Genomic DNA, 22,131 nt, shown 5'->3' with positions numbered 1-22,131 from the left:
CAAAAATGCAACTAGTACCTAAAAGTTAATTTGGGTATGGCATCACGAGGCATGTAGAGTTTGGGTTAGGGTTAGATTCTGAGAAATCAATGCTATTTTTTTTATTTGATTTTTTTTGTAAGCAATGGATATTTATAGAGCAAGTATAAACAGATCCTATTAAGGCTTATGAGATTCGCTTGGATGAATCGTTGTGGAATGTTAGGTTAATAATAATGAGCTGTTTGCATACTTAACTGGAGAGTGTCTTCTAATTATCCTTTTCCTGAGGAATTATCATACTTAAATGCCTGTACTGTGTTTGCACTTGTTCAAAGCTACAAGCAAAAAATGTATTGAAATAATATAGTGTAAGAGGTTTGATTTCTTCTTAAAAATAATTAATCTTCTTTAGGTAAAGTTAATCAAAAATAATTTATTCAGGAATCAAAATGCAAACAGGAACAAAGCAAATCGAAGGCAATACTTCAGTGATCTCACACACATCAGTGATCTCACACACATCAGTGATCTCACACACATCAGTGATGTCACACACATCAGTGATCTCACAAGTCTAAGCTGATGCTGTTCTGAGCTGCATGAGGGTAGGTGTTTCTGAGCTGAGACCACCTTTCAATTTCCTTGACCAAATTTGGTCTTATTTCCCTGGCATGATGCATGGTGTGAGACAAAGCACATTAAAAGTTAACATTTGCGTTTCTTCTTCACTTTACCAATGTCAGCAGAAAGCCAGATAGCATTTAAGATATGAGTTTTGCTCAATTCTCACAGGCAGCAAAGCGCCACACACAAGCATCACAAGGTCGAGTGACAAGACTGGTGATTGCAAACTGCTGATGTGCACCAGCTATGTACAGCTTAATGTTAAGACTTCATTAACCCTGCGTTGATTCAGAGCTTAAAGTGGTTTTAGAACTGGTTTTAATTGGTTTAATTATGGTTTGTACATAGGCTCAAAACAGCTTATTAAACAGGTTTTATCATCCCTCCGAGGTCACAGCTGTACTCTGAGTTATGAAAAGCCAGTCACTCCAACATGGGTGTATTTCAGGCCACATGCCAAGCCAAAGAGCTACACGGTCAGGGAAGCAAGAGTTTTAAAATCCTTTAGGAACAAACATTTGTACTTTGTAAAAAAATCTCTGATTATTAGTGCTGCTGAAAATATGAGTCCCTTCTTCATGCAGATTAGCCCCCATACCATAGCATTATTTTCTGTATCTTCAACGCGTTTGACGGGTTGCAAAACAGTGGTATTTACAATCAAGAACTAATGAGAGCTGAAAAACTTCTTATAAAACCTACTGTAACAATCAGAGTCATCCGCTGTGGCAAGACGGCTGCTTGAAGCTTGTGTGCCTGCAGTGGCAGCTACCTTTAGGGCATGTAAACAAACTGGTATTCAAACAGAGCCTGCTTTCTGGTGAAGTATAGTGCAAAGACTTTGGACTCCTACCGTATTTTACTTTACAGTTCAACATGCTTCCCTGGAATTCTGTAAACAAAGGTTCCATTGTTGACCACGATTGTTTCATCACATTGAAGCCTAAGGGTTGTTCTCCGACTAATCATAGTTGAATAATCATAGATTTGGTTTTGGAAACTATGCATACAAAACTTTAATTAACTTTAATTATAGATCAGTGATTTTAGGAGTAAATGTTCCCTTGAAAATTGTCAGATATTGTGCAGTTTGAAAAAAACATGCACAATTTAACTTTATAACTTTATAACATAACTTTTCTGCTGTACGATGGGTCATTCAGAAAGTGATTGATACCAGCTTGTAGGCTCTTATAAAGCTTGATAAGCTGTATTGCAGTCCCTCTTAATTCCTCATGGAACCGACATGCCTGAGGAGGCTGTTCAACTCCTCCTTCGAAAGTGCATTAAATCTAAGTCTACCGTTTTTCTTGGAGCCAGTTTTGTATGATATTCACAGTGCATTTAGAAGCCTTTATTTTGTTTTGTTTTTTTCGTTTCGGGCAAGTTCAAGTAGATTCAGGTCTGGTTCTGTTATTTCACTGTGCAGTTTTTCTTTTAAAGAAATTTGAGTTACTGGATCTTTGTCCGGTTCAGGAAATTCTTCATACCATTATTTATACCATTCTTCAACAAGTTAATGGTTGCTTCTAGATATTAAATGTTATAGAATTAGAACAGGTAAGAGGAATTTGAATCAGGGGTGATGTGTCTGTTGAATGGTTGTGTGGGATTAATGTATTAGCTGATAGACTGGTGCTAACCAGTCAGAGATTTCCAAGCAGATTTAGAATTGTTTATACCAATGTGATACCTCTAGATATCAAAATAAAAAATGTTCTCTGTGGTATCATTCTAGATGTAAGTGTCTTATCGCATTGCTGCTGACTATGTGCTACCATTGCATTGCCACTGTAGCACCTGTAATGTTGTTAAAGATCATTTGGCAAGATTGTTTTCTCAAAGACATGCCAGGCTGGTTTCACATACCTTGAATGCCATTGATCTTGCACCAAGTCTAGTAGTCCAAGTTTAGAGCTAATCAAGGTCTGTGAAACCAGCCAACAAACCAAATTGTTGGCTGGCACTGTGGTACAGTGAAAATCTTTGGCATAAATGCAAAGGCTTAAAGCATTTGAGGTGGAGGCCTAGCTATTAAAGAATTGTCGAGCTGCGGGAATGCTAGGACGTACTGAATCATCAAACTTGCCCTCTAATAACAAAGGAAGGTTTATTGTTTTTATTTTCTTCTCCCTTTGGCAGAAATCACTATGCACACTCATCCATTGGCTTCATGTGTTCTTTATGTGTCATTAAGCAATTTCATTAAGCAATAGTCATTTGCACTATTAATGAATCAATCAAAAGTATATATTGCAGGGGATATGGTGGGTAATAAGGACACAGATATCAAGTACACCATAATCTGAGGTATATGGAGTCTGTATGTCTGACCATCTGTCTGTATGCTGCACATGGATTTTTACAAGCATCTAAAGATCTTTACATTATTTGGTGGAGGAGACCACATTGTCCAGAGTAGAATAATGTGAACCAAAACTCACTTCAGCATTGAGACAAACTTATAGTCATTGCATTTTTACAAAGTTTCTTTTAATATTTCTAAATATCCAGAGAAGCATGATGGAACTTCAGCACAGCGTCTGAGAAGTGGGTGAGTGAAGAGGAGCCCTCTCCCTTTGTATGCCACCCTGACTGATTTACAAATATATGTTTTAATTGTGGCGAAAATTACTTAGGACATTCTTTACCAGATGTGTGTCTGAAAGTACACATTTAAACATTTATTTAAATGCTTTTCACTAGATTTATAAATCTGAAAAAAGATTTTTTGTTTACATCTGTGAATAAATATAAGATTTAGGTTAAATCTGGGAAACAAGACATGTTAAAATGCTAACGCTTTTTTTTTTACACTTGGCGCCCCACAGTATTTTGTATTAATATGTTTCAACAGCGGGAAAAGCTTAGCTTGTTGCTGAGTTGTATATTCTATTTATAATTTATCTAAATAAAAAATGTACATTATAAACAGATTAACCAGGTTTGCATTACCCCATAGAATGAACACATTTTACTTCATTACACTGAATGAATCCTGCTGAATAATGTTACGTTTATATATTGAATTACATACCGCTTTGTAGTTTTCCATACACTTAACGAAAAACTTTTGCGATAGCATTTTGTAGTTTATTTGTTTATATGATGTTAAATAAAAGATCTAAATTATGTTCGTATAGTTTTTTGATGATATCTCAATCCTATAATTCTAGATGATGCAAAACTTTTGGCCATAGCTGTACATGCATGTAATTTATAAGGGAGTTTATCTTTAGTCTTTAACTGCAGCTGATAAATAATTTACTTGAGTTCGGATAACTACACACATTGCACATTAATATGGTGCTAATTATTAAACCCAGGCTCACACTAAAGCTTATGTAGCACAGAAGACCTGATTATCATTCAACAAGGATTCGTTGTGCTTCTTTTCAGAAATACCCAGGTTAGATTAATCATCAACAAAATACATTTTAGTACAAAGATTTATGGGTTGCAGAAATAATTTTACCGTTGTAGATGCAGAACAGAAACCTGCTGGAAAATGTTACTTTAAATAATTTACTTGCATTCAGATAGTTACATTTGGTTGTATGGGGTTGGCAGAATCAGTCAGCTCAGATTGTAACAGTAAATAAATACTTAAACTCATTCCTAATCCCGAAAAACATCTGAACAAGTTGTTTTATATGTTTTGCAACTTGTTCTGTTGCGTAATAAAGCTGTCTTGTCAATAATCTTTTCATAATAACTCTTGTGAATAATGCCTGTGAATGGGAAAGGTCTAAAGTCTATGAAAACTAATTTAACAGGCATTGCATGCCTAAGAGACCTTCCACGTGTGTGGTCCCTGAGTGACTCACCTGGTAAAGGCCCAGCCACGTGGTGTGTAGGATGAATCGTACAGACAGGGGTTCCTGGACGTGCAAAGATGCCACCCTTTGCTGTGGATTCCACAGGGAGTGTCTACAGGGACACAGGCCTCCCGTGGGACTGATGTTTCCTCAGCACGATCCAGCGGCCGCCAGTAGTGTCCTGTGATCTCAAGCGAACACCTGCAGGGCTGGCCTTTGTCATCCAGGGGCCAGTAGCTCACCAGTATCCGCTGTTGAGCTCCTGGATGTATAGAGGCCATTAGCTTGACCATTACCTTCAATTCTCCCGAGCTGTTGTGGGGATGAAACATAGATAAATAATAATAAAATTATATAAAAAGAAACCTTGCATTTTTGGTTCTACTGATTTGAAATAATAATAATAATAATAATAATAATAATAATAATAATAATAATAATAATAATAATAATAATAATACACGTTTCTCAGTTGAGTTTTATTTCCATTGAGATTGATGATCTCAAATATGTTGTCAAGTCAAGACACATTCCACTTGGTTCAAGCCAAACCTGTAATTAATCATTTTACAGGTAGAACATCTATCCCAGCAGAAATGGAAGCTGTTAAAATGCTAAAATTCCTGAAGGAGTTCTTTATAACTCTATAAATGGGTTTAATAATTAACTTTGATTAGCATGTTTGAATACACTCACCACCAACCTCTAATCAAATGGGGAGTGTCAAGTCAAGGAATGTAGTCGAGGCAGGTGGGGAGCATGTATAAAGATACAGGGACACCTACCATCTATAGCACAGGGTTTTGTGTAAACCCTTTACATTTATTTGGCAAATTACATCCTTGGCATGTATTCTGTAATACTGTAAAAGGGCAGGGAGGGGGTTAAAAGCCTCCCTGCCATCACATGTGCAAATGCACGTTTATTAATTTTTTTAAATTGATTTGGCAGTGGCTCGTTATTGTAAATTAGAGCTAACTGCCAATATATAAGAAGAGCAATCAGTCTGCTCGGGAACTCTGCTGTGTGAAGAGCCCTGACTGTGTGTCGTAACAAAAAAAAAGATACTGTGTGAACCTTTCTGGCTGTGTTTATTTTAACAGGTAAACAGCCTAGATGTCCTGTTTTATAGTTAGGGTGTTCCTGACAAGGTTTAGTTAGCGCTCCGAACGGAGTTAGGTGTTTGTTTTTGTGTATTTATTTTTGTGTGTAAAAATAAAGCAACACAACAGCGCTTTAAAAATCAATTTATGGTGTGAGTGCTGAGAAAGAACCTGATGCAAGCCTGTGTGGCAAGCGTCAGTTTACAATATATACAAGTTGCATCTCCCTGTTTCTTGTCTGTTTTAATCTGACAGACTTTGATAAAAGGCTGATAGTAGGCGATTGATTGGCAGGGACAGTCACAAAATAAATTACTCTAGAAAACAGACTTCTAAAATCTACCCTATATACTGCTTACCTGAAGCCAGACATCATTGAGGAATGAATGCATATCCCTGTAGAAACATCTTGCAGGTTTGTCATGTCGCTTCATTGCCGTTCCTTGGTGGCTCTTGACAGTGTTATGGCTGGTGTTTCAAATTGTGTAACTCCTGTATAAATGTTAGTATAAGAAGTTGTCAGAGCGCAATGCTACTCTAAAACCTTTTTTTCTGTTGCTTCTTTCTTTTAACAGCTCTTTCAATATTTCTGGGGCCCCTGGACAATCGGTTGCTGAACATTTCCTTTTCGAAAGCCCCTGGGATTTAGACCAGATGAAAGAAATGAGTGCAAACGGGTCTTTCAGCTACACTGGAATCGGGGTCTTGAGCACCACTATGAACCTGAAGCCAGACCCCCTGAAAGAACCCAAGGATGATAGAAGAAAAAGGTTCCATAAGGTATCGCTGGTCAATGACAAATCCAAACCCAGCGAAGGCCACAGTCCCTTTGCAGAAAAGACATACAACGATGGCATCAAGAGTCCAAGGGAAATCGTGGAATACCCCTTCATGGAGAACCTGAAGCAATTGCCCGAACGTTTAGAGAAACCTTCTGCAAACACCATACCAGAAACCAAAAGCCTAATAAATAACAACTCAGTGACTCAACCAGCCTCCATGTTGGAGGATTATAACAAAAAATCAACACTCATTCTTAAAACCTCACCTGCCAGTCATACAACACAGCCTGATCAGGAAACTGTAATCATTGAGCTTAAGAAGAAAGAAAACACTGACAGTACCGTCACAGCCACAGCAGCCAATTCCAAAGGTCAACAGAACTACTCAGAGAGCAGGGAGGAGCCTGCAAAAACTACTAATCACACCTGGGACTCGCAAGCTGTTTCAGCTCCTGTGCCAGAAGCAGACTCTGAGGCAAACGACATCTACAGAGCTGTGCGAGTGGAGTTCATTCCCAGCTCTGAGCCTGAGGAAAGAGACACATCTACCGCAATGGACAATTTGGTGGACACCCTGCGTGGCATGGAGCCTCCCCACAATTTGAGACTCAACCGAGGGCCCAGACCTGCACGACCAGTCTCTCTTCCAAGCTTCTCTTCCCTGCCTGCAATAGACGAAAATCTGCCTTCCCCAGATGTCACACCCATTCCATCCTCCAGATCGATTGAATTTCAGCCACACAGTCCTGTGCCGCCAGCTCCAGGTCAACCTCCCAAACTTCAATCAGATTTTGGTTTCCGATGGACCCCGACAAAAGACATGCTGTCCCCATTGGAGATGATGAAGAAGCAGCTGGAACAAGACTCAGTGGACAAACCCAAGCTCCCTTCTCTGCTCCAAAGGTCTTCCAGTGAGACCAGTAACGTGTACAAGAATACCCAGCTGAATGGGAGCACCTTGTCAGGCAGTCTGCTGTCTGATCGTTTGGACAGCAAGCTCACACCCACAGAGGATAAGCTGTACTCCAGGCTGAATAGCAGTTTGTTGTTCTCAAGCATCAAGGCTCAGGAGGTAAGGGACAAGCCTGTGGAGAACGGGAAGGCCATATCTCTGCCAGACAGCTTCTTCCGGAGGTCATCCATGCCTGATCTGCCCAGCTCCGTGGAGAGGAGCCTGTCTCAGGTCGATGGCCCCAAAACAAGCAGCTATGAGCGCTTCTCCTACCTGACCTCCTCCGCTGACCCGCTGTCGGGGGGCTACGACCCCAGGAGAAATAGCCTCCCGCCCCCCAGTCCACTGGAGTTTAAACAGCAGAGCTCCTTTGATGTTCACTCCATTGCGACCCCAGCAATAGAAACCCAGAGGAACAACGTGGTGCCCAAATACACAGCCTTCCCAGATGCTTATGTAAGTAGAGCTGAAAACTGCATTTTATTATACAGGGTGTTTTATTAGAGCATAGACACGTTTTAGTTTCATCCACAGCTGTAAAACACTCAATAGAGCACAATTAACAAATAATAAATGAAAGACAAAATATTTGTCATTAAATTATTACTATTACATTTTTTTTGTATTTCTTAATTTCTTAAAAACTAGATAATTACACATTAACAAATCTTGTTCATTTTGTGTAAATAGTTACACAGTTATTTATATACTGATAAAAAGTGGTTTATTAAAATAAAATCTGATCTTGCTACCTTAGCATTACTACAGAGCATGTTATAATATTGAGTATATTTAGCACATGTGGTGAAATATATGAACATAAATATATGAGCATAAAATACAACACAATGGCACCTATTTCATAATATATAATACAATTAAAATGGATACCATATAAAAATCACCTCTGAAAAATACCTATAAAATAGGCAACAATCTGTGACTTTTGCAATAGAAAAGAAAGCTTGAAAAACAATATATAATCGTATTCCAAAATAGAAAAACGTATTCCAAAAATAGAAGGTGGTACAGCTGAGGGTGTTGCCTGTCAGTTTAAACTAAAAAGTTTGATCGTTTCTATATGCGTAGGAGTTAATGAGATAAACAAGCAAACTTTGTACATTTAAAAAGAGTTTCTCCCAACAACAGTATTGCTATGTAAACAAGATACCTTGTTTACTTAGCTTAGGGAATTGGTTTACAACCAGGCTGTGTCCTTGTTACTGGAACTGCATGTAAGTTTAAAATAATGTCATTCCTTTGAAATCAGTGCCGACATTCCTGTCCTTAACCAACACGCTGCTCCCCCTATTTGACTAACATGGATATCCCCGTGGTTATGCTGTGCATTTACTGTAGTTTACCCTGGTTTGATGTGTTTATTAACAGCGTTACCATACCTTGCTTTTTTATAGTGCTCACCTATTCATTCCCATGCTTTCACTGTGCTTTATTACACTTTGCTTTGCTTTTACTATGGGAAGCTTTTATTAGGGAAGCAATGCAATACAGAATAAATAGGTTTCTTGAACTCAAGAGCGATTTTAACCCAAACCAGTTCATACAGAGGGTTCTTATTATTGCACAGTACCTAAAAGGTTCAGAATTCTTGAGCTGTGTTGTGTTTTTTTTTTTTTTTGGTTAGGTTAATGAAAGGCTATCAGGACCACTTACCCAAATTTGATTGGATTTTGCATGAACATTTGTAAGAAGTTCATTCACACACTGGATGCAGGGCATAGTGACTCTAGCACATCCTTGTCTGTTACTGACATACCTTCTTAATGGGGCATACTTTCTTAACAGTCTGGTCTCTAACAGACAGATTTGCATACTGCAGAATGTACATGCGCAGTTGTTTCTTCCTTTGGTTAAAAAAAAGCAGCCGGTTGAAAACCAGTTAGTTAGTCTAGTTTTAGGTGGTTTAGTGAAATACTGCATGTGTAATTGATGGTAGTGCATTTCAGATATACTGTGAAACCTGAACTAAATATCCACCTGCCTTTACCAGCTAGCAAAATCCAGAAAGTATTTTAGATTTTTCCAGTACGAGAAATGACAAAGGCAACTTCAATCTTGATAGCCAAGATTTCAAACCCCATTTTCTTGCCTCTGGGGGGCCCAAACAGCAATGTCACGGGTGCCTTTTTTTAACGTGGTCAAAACCTTTTGGTTCATGTCCAGGAGTTGCTGTATTTTTTTTTTAACCAACCAAGTTTTGTAAGCCAGAAATGTAGCTACGGTAAAGCATTAGTGAAAGAAAGAAAACGGGAGATTAGACTAAATACTTTAAAATAATCTGCAGATTGCCCTGGTACAGTAGCTACAGGAAAAATCCCCTAATAAATAGCTGCTGAAGGATTCTTAAACATTATTGTTTAAAAGCTACTGCGTTCCCACAATCATCTTTAATGTTCTAGTACAATATTAGCCCTCGGACATGGCTTTCTGTATTCCTGCATAGTTTACCAGACAGCGCTTTCACACACGCGATCAAGCTCAGTCATTTTCAGAAACGCCTGCAGGTAAAAATTCAAAACTCTGCGCAAACGAAAAATCCCCATTCTACTAAAATCAAAACATTATACCGGCCAGCAAGTACAGTCGTGTTCAAAAGAAACAAAATATGAACAGCAAGACTAGGAGTGAGGATTGTACTGCCCGTTTTTCCTCACAGAGCCCCATTAGAATCCTGTATTCTGTATGATATTTTTACAGGGATACCAAGATATTTAGTGAGCAAGTAGTCTGTGAAGTTATCTGGCAACAAACTCCCCATCCCTATTTTTCCTGCTTAGTATCACCAGGAATCAAGACTTCCACCAGGCCCTGGCAGTGTTGATGCTCCAATCAGATGTTAACAGCATCCTGCCAGGAACGGATTCTGTAATTGAAGCAAATGGAAGTCACATTTAGATTGACATGTCTAAATGATGTAGAACAGTGCCCCCTCTGGGAGACAGTGGCAGTGCGAGTGTGGAGCACATGATGGTTAGGGTTAGGGTTAGGGTTAGGGTTAGGGTTAGGAGTCGACCAACTACATTCTAGCGCATAGTTGTTGTTTAGCCCCCACCACACTGTACATAAATGGTACAGACATGCACTGCAGAATCATATGACATGAATTAATATAACATGTGCAATATGGGGATAACAAGAATGCCAAACGGTTCACCTGGTTTCTGTTCTTGTTCCTGTTTCTTTATGTTTTCTGCAGGGGATTACAAAACCACTGTGTGCATGTCACTCTGGATGCAGTCGTCATAGGCAAGCTGTTCCACATTCTTAGCATTCTGACAAATGCAGATTTGTTTGTCATTTCACTAGTTCTTTTCCTGGTGTGACTCAAGCTCCTGACTAAATACTAAGTGTTCCACTAGGCTGCAGCATGTCTAAGTATTATTTTAAAATGTAGAGGTACCACTTTAAAAAAAAACAAAAAAAGCTGGTTCAGTGAGGGCTCAAGCTAAAGGGACACTACTGGTATCCTAAACCAGAAAGAGAAGTACCGAATAGAATCAGTCAAACTTAAAGTCCATGCAATGGAACTCAGAACTAATCAAATATCATAGCGTGGTTAGGGAAGATACTTTCTCTTTAAATTAAATGCCATTCACGAGTCAAAGGAAAGTATGGACAAGCGTAATTGCTATTATAGTGTTGATTTTTCTTCCTTAAAAAAATCTATTAAAAATAAAAATTGGTGCAAATAATTTATTTTACATAATGTAATGAAAATGCTGTATCAAATCCCCTTAAAAAAAGTAGCAAATAATATAGCATTAAAGCACACCTGTTGTATAGGCCTAATAGATTATATTCTTTTGAATAGTTGTGGACTGATATAAATCTGTATTTAAATTTGAGGGTGCCAGATTATTGTGGGTAAGAATCAGTAAAAACATTCTGAAAAAAACAAGGAAAGCAGGACTTTTTGTTCTTCACTAAATAAACTCTGTTCCCTCGGCTGGTCTTCATTGGCCTGGGATTAGTCTGGTTGCTCTCCATTGAGCTGGTAATGTGCTGATGTGGCTTGCTGAGCCTGTTCTAGTTCCGTGCCACACATTTGGTGTTTAGATCCTGCATGTTCTTGTGACCGGCTTGCACGCATGTTGTTAAAGTTACATTGATTTTGCCAGGTTCCCTGCCCAGTTCTATAGCGTTCGTGCGCGGCTTTCACAAGCTTGCTGGAACATGCTCAACTATGCACTGGAGCAAAAGCTAAATCTGTCAGAAAATACCTGAAAATGTCACTTGATAAATCGAGCTTGGTGCCAAGCAATGAACGGAATGTTTTGCCTGTTGTTTTGCATGAGGTGTAAATTCATCTTACCATGGGATAGGTCTGGAGAAGTGTTTACCTTACATGCAGAATGACCAGGCAAATTGTGCTGTTCAAAATGACACTGTGTCACTAAGTAGATGCAGAGCTTGATCTTGATCAATATAGGTTTTAGCATACTTTCTTTTCTATATAATGTACTTGTTATATACATGACCATTCACAGAGTCATGTGGTTAATTCACTCACACACATGGAATACCTACAGCACTGTGAATGTTCATGGTGTATCCTCTATCTCTACCACTGGATTTTATAGATAACTGCAGTTACTGTGTCTCTGTTCAGGTTGTGAGTTTTGTTTGATGTGTCTTTGTCATTCTATTGTAGAATGGATTATTTTGCAAGAATTCCATTAGCAGTAATCCTTTTGTGTGTCAGATACAGTCCTTTCAGGTTTAACCGCGGGAGGATTTCCAAGTTTTACTTACCTTTCATACTTTTACCACAGCAAAAGAACCCTTTTGGCTCACATTCAGTCATAAAGTAACTGACTGCCTCTAATTCACATTGTATTTGCTGTGCACCATGGGGACTGTGAAGGGGTGAAAAACCATCACTTGTAAATAGTGTTGATTTATTTTGTGTTCATAATTTATTTTGTTCTGGCACTTGTTTTCACTTCCACAGTATAAATGCACATAACTCCACCAAACTACGTCAAGAACAGATTATCTTTCTGTTCTCTTGTTTTTGGTATACAGTAAATGTTTAACAGTGTTATTGTTAAATGTGTTTATATTAAATGAACCCAGGAAAGGGTTAAGTTAGAGCCTTGATTTAAATGCCCATTTCCATGTGAGAGTGTGGATAGAATGGAGTAAACTTAGCCAGGATTGGTGGTCCAATTCATGAGTTATTCAGTTTAGTTTAAATGATGCTGGTGTGTATGAAAGGCTGCAGTGAGCCCGTCTGTTAAGTCTTCAGAGGCTGGGGCCAAGGAAGGAGATTCTGTGGGTTGCTAAGAAAAGCAGCCAGGCGTCTAGTTTAGGGTTAGATTAGTTTAGTTCTCAATAGCATTGCTATTTCAATGGATTCCTGATTGCTTGCACTTAACCCTCACAGGGGTTAACAGTGTGCACATTGAAAACAAATACATTTTAGCCAGACACCTTAATTACAAAATATTGTGGTTCTGTATCTATGATGCAAAATATGTGAATAAGCCATTCATCCCTTACAATGGTTTCCAGCAATGGTGACTGACAAGATTGGTACCACATTGGATGTTTAAAATGGAAGAGGCTGAAGGAAGGAACATCCATTAGAAACGTCCCCACAGTAAAAACATGACAGTTAAGCATTGTAAAGCCCATAGAGGTATGATAAAGCAACATGGAAAATCATTGTCAAATATGGTAAATGCATAGTATAACCACGGGCCAAGCCCAGGAAAACTGCAAAATTACTGGGCAAACTAACTGGTAAACCTTTAAAAGGGATTTATTACAAAGCTTGAATTCAACAGACAGTATTTCAGGTTCAGCACTAGAGGGCGCACAGAACACTTGATTTCTCCATAAGCTCCTATGCTGAAGCCCTGCACAACACAATCACAGACCACCCAAGTGACACGCAAATTGACATTAAAACCAGCAGACCCGCTACAGTCATTGTACAACCCACAAAATTAAACATATGCTGTATGTAAGATCACTGTGTGGGTGATGTTAAAAACTGGAGTTTGTCATTATCACCATGTGATTATATTATTATTATTATTTGTTTATTTAGCAGACGCCTTTATCCAAGGTGACTTACAGAGACTAGGGTGTGTGAACTATGCATCAGCTGCAGAGTCACTTACAATTACGCCTCACCCGAAAGATGGAGCACAAGGAGGTTAAGTGACTTGCTCAGGGTCACACAATGAGTCACTGGCTGAGGTGGGATTTGAAGCGGGGACCTCCGGTTACAAGCCCTTTACTTTAACCACTGGACCACACAGCCTCCTATGTGCACTCCATTCATTGATGGGTGCTTAATTGAAGTTAATATACTTTTAATATATAATTGAAAATAATATACTTTTAAATGAACCAATGTTCTTGTTACCTTTTTTTCTTTAATTGATTTGAAATGTAGTTTTAATAATCTAGGTCAGATTAATCATTGTACAAAATTTTCATGAGCAGCAAATAGTCTAGACCAGCATTCCAGTTGATGAAACTTGGGACCTACAGTATGACTCACAAAGTTCAGGGTCTACGTTTTGTTCCACAAGCCCTTCAGTTTCACAATGCCCTGTTGACCAGTTAGCTTGCCAGCACTCACTCTGCTCAAATTTCACAGCTGTTAAGAGCTTTTAGTAAATCTAGCTTTCCTCAACACTCACGCAAACTGGCTTGCCAGGACCACAAGAGCCCCCCAGGTTAGACTCACTCTTTCAAGTTTACAATTCCTAGCTTCAGAAACATTCTGAAAATCTCACTTTGGAGTCTTGGCCTCCTGTTTTCAGAATCTATTTTGAAGTGTTTTTTAAAATGATAAATACCTTTTAAATGATTTTAAATCCTTAGGATAACTGCATGCTGTGCTGAAAGGGACTGACAAGACAATATGTTTTTCTCCTCAGAGAACCAAAGAAAAAGAGCATGGCAAAATCAATCCTAGACCAGGAAAGGTAATGTGATGTTTTTAATACTTTTTATTGATAGAGTAACATCCCTGTATTGTCTATTACAGCTTTCATTTTAAAATAAAACTACCAGCACTGTCAAAGGGGAGTGGATATCCAATATGGCACTGATTCCCTTTGAGATGGTTCCCCATGAATCCTGTAAATATACTGTAGTTGACTTTTCTAAAGGATACTGGTACCTAAACAAAAAACTAAGTTACTTCAAATTTATTGAGTGGTTATTTTTGCAATTTTGCTAATATTATTTTTTATAAACCTGTGTTTATTGTTTTTGACCATTGGCTGATTTCACAGATCCCGGATTATCACTAATCTTGGACTAACTAATGTAATTTTAATTAAAGTAGTCCAAGACTAACGCTAACCAGGATCTGTGAAAAAACAGCCGTATGAGTTCAGGAGCTGCTCTTTAGTTGTATAGTTGCCAGCAATAGACATATTTAATGTAGCCAAGTTTGCTTATATCTTTATATTGTTAAGCTGCAGAACTAGTGGTGTCTTGCCAGCACCGTGGCAGATCACTTTGGCTGATGTAGTCTGTGCTGCATTTTTGTGACACAGCTGGAACTGAAGAGCTTGCCCTGAGTCAATGCTAATTTGGGGGCTTGTAGTCTTTTAGTTGTTATTGGTAATTGTTTTCATTCAGAAAGAAATGTAGTTCCAGTTAAATGTATATGTTACACCTGCAGTGTTTTCTGTTAGATTATAGTAACAATTTGAGGTTAAAGAGTAAGTAGTGGGGTTCCAAAAAATCTAGCGTTACACGTCCCCCCTGTTGTTGCAACAACTGTTTAAATAACGTACCTGTAATTTAACTTTAAAGTCTGTTTCAAAGGATTATTACCCACATTGTCAAACAGGTAACACAGCCATAATTACCCATGATGTGGCACGAAACAGAAAAGCCAGAGCACTTATTATGTTTTCCTGTTTTTTTAATCGCTCTTCCTGCAGTGATTTAGAGGACAGATCTCAAGCCCCAGTGCACTAGAGTGGCAATTTTGAAAAGAGCTTTGAAACAGACTTTAAAGTTATACATGTAAAAAGTTGTCAGGATGTTAATAATGAAAAGAAAAATGACAGGTACAGTATTTAAACAGGTGTAGCAACACATGGGGTAACAGTGCTGTTATTACCAGAGCAGGAACACAGGCATTCGGTTTCTGTGCCAGTCACAAAGTTCAACCTGAAAATACATACATTAGTTGTTTCTGTTCTAGTTCTGTTTTCTCCTTTTTAGCATAGAAAATGTCCTGCAGTCTGACCTCAGAAGTCCTGATTCAGTGTATAAAGGTGTCGTCATTCTGTTCGTTTCAGATGCTTATTTACCAAGAGCCTGGCTTCACTGGGGAGAAGATAGTGATTCAGGGTGATGTGATAGACGCTACCCCCTGGGACCTCCAGGAACCCCTTTGCATCCGTGTGCTGAGAGGAGGGTAAGAGCATCTCACAGACTCCCTCAGTTGGATATATTGTAACAAGCTTGCCGGTCAATAACACGCTAGGAGAGGAGACATCTGTTTTAGGAACTGGAGGCACTTTATTCAAGCTATCATCACATTAGGAGACGCCCAGAGATTGCTTAACATACAGGTGTTCCAGAAAGCATTTACCCACCACATTAGAACCGGCTAATTACTAAAAGCCACCCCGCCCTGTCTGATCTGCAACTATTTACTAAATGTGCCTTTATCAACTTCCCCACATACACTCCCTGAACCCCAAAATACAGAAAAATAAGTACCCCAAACCCCAACCCGCTCCCATTTATATAACTAGCACAATACAGAGCTTCCTATAGAACATAAGAACATTTAAGAACAAGTGAAGGCTGTTTGTCTGAGCTTGTCCAGTTCCAAGTAGTTGGTTGATCTCAAGTTGGGTCTGAAAGGATCCAAGTGATTCAGCCTCAGCATGACATAAGGTAGGCATGATTGCTGTGCACTGCACTGCCACCTGCTGCTTACACTGTACTCCCCCCCTTGTCCATCACAACACTGTTTTAATCCTCCACTAAAGGTAGGTCTGTACACATATCTGCAGCCATCTCAAGCCGTCAAGCAGACAAACGTCTTGGTCAGTGAACCACAGGTAATGACCGCTGCGGAGGATAGTAATGCTATAAACTCAATTGTATTTTGCATCTCTTAGGAATGATGTTTCTGTTTAAAGCAAGTTGCTAGTAGCTTTTAGAGAGCATCCTTCTGTGGTATAATGAGCGCTCTGTTTGGAACCTGATCCGTGAGGTTTGCAACTAGCTATCCCCTTAATATTGTGGGTTCCACTTGCCAGCAGTGACTTCAGAGATTATTGCAGTGCCACATTTCCATCAAACTAGAACCCTGTGCTGTTCTCTCCTAGCTGGGTGCTTTATGAGAAGCCCAGTTACAAAGGGGAGAAGTGTGCCCTGGATGAGGGGGACCACAAGCTCTACTACCCCTTTGGACAGAGTGAGGAGCAGCCCCCCGAGGACCAGGACCCCGAGACCAAGCCCAGCAAGCGCTTTGTCATCGGCTCGCTGAGAAGGGTGGTCAGGGTAAGATCAGGAGCGCATTGCAGTCACATCACAGACTTGTCTTCAGTGTGGAGCTGTTCAACCGAATAATCAAACCCTTTACTATCACTTCAAAAGGGATGTGCACAAGTCGTGATAACCTGGCAAAAACACAAACATAAGAAAGCTGTAAACACACACTGCAGTGCTCTCTGCTCTATATAAACAAGAAAGCTGTAAACACACACTGCAGTGCTCTCTGCTCTATATGAATAAGAAAGCTGTGAACACACACTGTAGTGCTCTCTGCTCTATATGAATAAGAAAGCTGTGAACACACACTGTAGTGCTCTCTGCTCTATATGAATAAGAAAGCTGTGAACACACACTGTAGTGCTCTCTGCTCTATATGAATAAGAAAGCTGTAAACACACACTGTAGTGCTCTCTGCTCTATATAAATAAGAAAGCTGTGAACACACACTGTGCTCTCTGCTCTATATGAATAAGAAAGCTGTAAACACACACTGTAGTGCTCTCTGCTCTATATAAATAAGAAAGCTGTAAACACACACTGCAGTGCTCTCTGCTCTATATGAATAAGAAAGCTGTAAACACACACTGTGCTCTCTGCTCTATATAAATAAGAAAGCTGTGAACACACACTGCAGTGCTCCCTGCTCTATATAAATAAGAAAGCTGTGAACACACACTGTAGTGCTCTCTGCTCTATATGAATGAGAAAGCTGTAAAAACACACTGTAGTGCTCTCTGCTCTATATGAATAAGAAAGCTGTAAACACACACTGTAGTGCTCTCTGCTGTATATGGTGGTGTTGTTCTTTATATGCTCAACATTTCTAGACTGCACAGCAACTTATTTGCATGGAAACCTTCTGAATCGATATTGAGGTTAAATGTGAAATAATTAGGACCACACCTGTCATCTGACTGCTACAATCTACACTTATTTTTTATAGAACTATGACCCCATGCATTTATGTACAGTCCACAAGGTGGCGCCACATAACCAGTGATTTGAATTGAACAGCACAGTACATAACAAAATAACAACTGCTCAAGAGAACGGATGGTTTTTGCCATTTTATGCAATAATGTTGTGAAATAATGGTACGATTATTGTTTTTGTTATCTGGAAAGCCACCATAATTAAAATGTTACCATAGGCTAAGTTATGAAAAAAAAGTTGTAATAATCTGTTTGAAAAAAGAACACAAAAATGTATTTTATAAGTTACCCATAGTAGAAGCATAGCCAAGTGTAATACAGGATAGTGAAAGCATTGTAATGCCCAGAGAGGTATGGTAAAGCATTGTAAAGCCAGGAGATGTGTGGTAGAGCATATTAAAAACTATGCCAAACCTATGGTGGTAAAAAAAAAAAAAACATTACTGTGCAAATTTACCTGGGTAAACTTTTATAACATTTGCATTGTAGGTGTATTTATATAACTTGAAAACACTCCCATATTCACAGACACATTTCACCAGCCCAATATGAAACATTGAGCACAAATATTAATATAAAACCAATACAAATGCTTTCATCTGGCCCTCTTTTTCAGGATTACAGCGTTCCAGAAATCAGCCTGTTTCCAGAAGAGAACGCCGAAGGGAAGAAGGTGACATTCCGGGACACCTCCGAGGATTCCCGGATCTATGGACTCCCGATCAAGGCCAAGTCCATTATCATTAATGCTGGCCTGTGAGTACTGCCACTCCCAGCTCCCTGCCGGCTGCACGGAACAAACAAAGCAGCAGTGTCTTCAATGGAAAAACACTGCTGCTGTTTACAGTTACAGTATGTTTTTATAGCTATGGAAGAAAATAAAAACACAACTGCATTGCTGCCTAACTCATTGCTGTCAGCCTAATCAATCAATGTAATTTACAGTCATGTGCAAATATACTGGAACACCACAAGATGTGTCATTTATATCCTTTATATACCTACCTGCATGGAAACTCTGTGAGAATTTCCATTTTCGGTTCCAGTGCTTTGATTTCAGGTGCACAACAAATCAAAACAACAGAAGCAACAGAGTGTTCTAATAAATGTGCTGTGCATGTGAAATCAAACCACTGTAAATGGAAATGTTTGGCAAAATAGGTAAATTAGGGATTGTCTGATTTAATGGATGACTTTAATAGTGCAATTCATTTCAGTAAGAGAAAAGAAACACACAGCCACATATGGTGAAATGCATGAGACTTTTGAGAAGTTGTTAAGGTGCCTAATTAAAGCACAAAGTGGTCTAACATTTCCACACATAAGTACCTATTGTTTCTGTATCACTGAAAACTGACTTAAATGTGAAATTCTCACACCAAGAGGTTTTCATGCAGGTAGGCATATAAATGATATACATGACTATTATTGAGGGGTTCTACTAATTAAATACACAGCATTATTCTGTGAATACAACCTTAGCGTACGTTTATATAGCTACACTGTACTGTAGGTTTGTGATGAATGACTCATGGCTGACTAAGCGCACCCCACTCCTCTCCTCCACAGGTGGCTAGTGTTTTCCAAGCCCTTCTTTGAGGGGGCTCCCCGGGTTTTGGAGGTGGGGGGGTACACTAATCTGCAGGCATGGGGAGCCACGGAGCCAGACGTAGCCTCAGTTCACCCTCTCAAAATAGTAAGTAACAGGATGGACCGGGCCTAGACACACAGGCCACAGGGACGGTGCAGAGGTCTGTCCAGCACACATTTGCAGTATATATACAAAAACAGCCACTATTAGACAGGTTCTCATTTTAGGTTAAAACCCGACAGTCTGAAAATTTGACAAAATGTCTTTATTAACCTGACAGATCCCTTCATTAAGGTCGTGCAGCTGTTATAATTCAAGGATACTTTCTTAATATCAGTATTTCCTTTTTTTAATAGTGTTGTATGTAGAGCAGATGGATATATATTCAAATGTTGTGATGTTTTATTTGTTAAGAGTATGACTAGGACTGCATTTTACCTGGTTTCCAATCTGCTCTGTGTGTATAGGCAGAGTTCAAGCCTGTTCAACACGGATTTTTAAATCTGAAAATGTAAACATATTTTTAAACCCAAAAACAGTGAACAGCATGTTTTTTTGTTTTTTTTTAAGGGTGCATCAAAATGCAAAAAATAAAACAATTAAGAACTCCTAACTATAAACTAGATAAAGATGCATGCTTAAACTGGCTGTACTGAATACTTCTACCTTGTGCTGAGTCTTAAATATAGCTTCAGTACGCTTGTTTTATTATCCCTGCTGGCGATGCATATCATCTACCTGTATAGGAAAGAATGTACTTCAAAAACACAAAACTGCTGTCTCTCCATTGTATTCAGAGTAGTACTACAAGACTCCATGTGAGTTTACAATAGTTTGTGGCACAACGATACAAGCGAGCGTGCTGTTTGCAGTGGTTCCTATTGTAATTACCCAAATACTGTGTTTTTTATGTAAAGGTTCTTTAAGTTGCCTGCTATACACATAAAGACATGCTGCATGTATTGTAGGCTAGCAAAGCAGTATATATTTATTCAGATAGCAATGGCAGTGGCAGCTATATGTGTGTGTGGTTTAGCATGTCTAACATACAGCAAGGGAAGGCGACTGGAACTGACTATTGAGCAGGTGAAATCATTACAAGCATCAGAAAATGAGGCCGGTAAAAAGGCATTTTGAAGCTACTTTTTAGAAGTGTAAGTGGAAGGCTCTTCAGACTGTACTGCTTAGCAAGTGTTTGTCTGTTTGATTTCAGGGCGAGCCCAAAGTGGAGAAGCCGGATGAACCCAAGGTAGGAATCGGTACTATTTTAAATTTAGAGAAATTCTATTACATTGGTATTACAGATCGTAACACTGTCTAAATAAACAGTACATATTACTAAAGTTTTTTTCCAGTATGATTCCCAGTACTGCAGCAGTGTGCACATGTATTAGAACACCCTTATTGCTTCTGTTGTTTTGATTTGTTATCCATATGAAATCATGGATTTTAAAACCGTGGTTAGCACTGCTTTAAGAGGGAAGGTAAACAGGATGGAGTTTGAATGGATGCCCCCCTGTGTGTCTCAGGTGATCATCTTCGAGAAGTCCTACTTCCAGGGGAAGAGCCGGGAGATTCACACAGACTCGCGGGACTTCATGACCAGAGTGGACTCGCAGAATGTGTTCATGTCCAGTGCCGGGTCACTCAAGGTGGTGGGGGGCTGGTGAGTGGACACTGACCCAGGGAGAAGAGGAGGTCAGGAGTTATTAAACAAAATAAATGACCTTTAAGCAAGGAAGACAGATTGGGGAAATGTATATATTTATGAGAGGTGCAATTAGCAACCAACTTCCTAATTGAATATCAGGTAATAATCGACGATAATAAATGCATGAACTTTATTATTAAAACGGAAGAAGCAAAACAAGTTAGAGACTTCACAAAACTCTTCAAATACAACTGAAAGCATGCATACTGTTATAGATCCTTGCTACCCGAACCCAAGCCCAGTGGGACCCGACAAGAAGTGTCAGGTTCTGGTCGGGTCAGGTCAGTGTGTTATTTCAGTGAGTGGATTATGGCGTTTTTAATTTTTCCGTTCCACCACTGGAAAGTCTAAATCCACTTTCTGGAGAATTACAACATTGTGGTATTCAGCGATAATAAAAGTCCATGTGGCTTTGTACAATGCAAATCTTGTTTAATAAAAAAAAAAAAAAACATTATTTTTCAGCTCAAGTACAGGTGCTATATACAAAGAAACATAACATGCTATCAAAAAGAAACTAAGATAGTGAACAGAAATGCAAATTTTTGTTTTAAATATTATCTTTGAGCAGGCTAGAGGGTCAGTAAAGATCAGGTCATACTGAAAAACAAGTGCCAGGTAGTGTCAGGGTGTGATGTTCACATGTTCCTCTGTAATTAGTTACATATACTTCTCTACTATGTTCTGGAATATGTATTTCTTACTTTAAATATCCCATTTTATTTAATCTTGTATGCTACTGAAAAGACTCCTAAAGTGAGGTAGTTTGAACAGTGAGGGTGTGTTTTTATTTACTAACTCATCGTTGCCATAGTGACTGCCCTGTTCTCTAATACCACTTCAGATATTCAGCTTGGTTTAAAAAACACATAGTTTAATAAATAGCAAACTCAGCAGACACAGCATTAGAGAATGATTAAGAGCACACGTAACAGGGTATTGAACTAAAATAAGAGATTACATTTCTGATAGCCACTACAGCTTCGTTATTTACACAAGTGAACTTTATTACACGTTACAGATGAAGCCTGAGGTGTAATTCTGTGAGAGCGAATGGAACAGACACACCCCAAGCATTTTGTGTAACAAGAGCTCTCTCTCTCTCTCTCTCTCTCTCTCTCTC

The 22,131-nt window shown here is 39.0% G+C and overlaps 1 protein-coding gene across 1 annotated transcript in view; it reads left to right on the top strand.

The window, feature by feature from the left end:
* LOC117413488 (uncharacterized) overlaps positions 1-22,131 on the top strand; it is a 72,886-nt gene that overhangs the window by 36,808 nt on the left and 13,947 nt on the right. Inside the window, exons 4-11 of the mRNA XM_034906328.2 lie at positions 6,103-7,717; positions 14,179-14,226; positions 15,562-15,680; positions 16,606-16,780; positions 18,323-18,462; positions 19,276-19,402; positions 20,511-20,546; positions 20,827-20,963. Coding sequence (XP_034762219.2) covers positions 6,103-7,717; positions 14,179-14,226; positions 15,562-15,680; positions 16,606-16,780; positions 18,323-18,462; positions 19,276-19,402; positions 20,511-20,546; positions 20,827-20,963 — 2,397 coding nt within the window. The remainder of the gene's footprint in view (positions 1-6,102; positions 7,718-14,178; positions 14,227-15,561; positions 15,681-16,605; positions 16,781-18,322; positions 18,463-19,275; positions 19,403-20,510; positions 20,547-20,826; positions 20,964-22,131) is intronic.

Source organism: Acipenser ruthenus, chromosome 23 (genome assembly GCF_902713425.1).
Source record: "Acipenser ruthenus chromosome 23, fAciRut3.2 maternal haplotype, whole genome shotgun sequence".
Taxonomy (NCBI): Eukaryota; Metazoa; Chordata; class Actinopteri; order Acipenseriformes; family Acipenseridae; genus Acipenser; species Acipenser ruthenus.
Note: the sequence above shows the minus strand (reverse complement) of the source record. Positions and strands in the feature narration are given on the sequence as shown.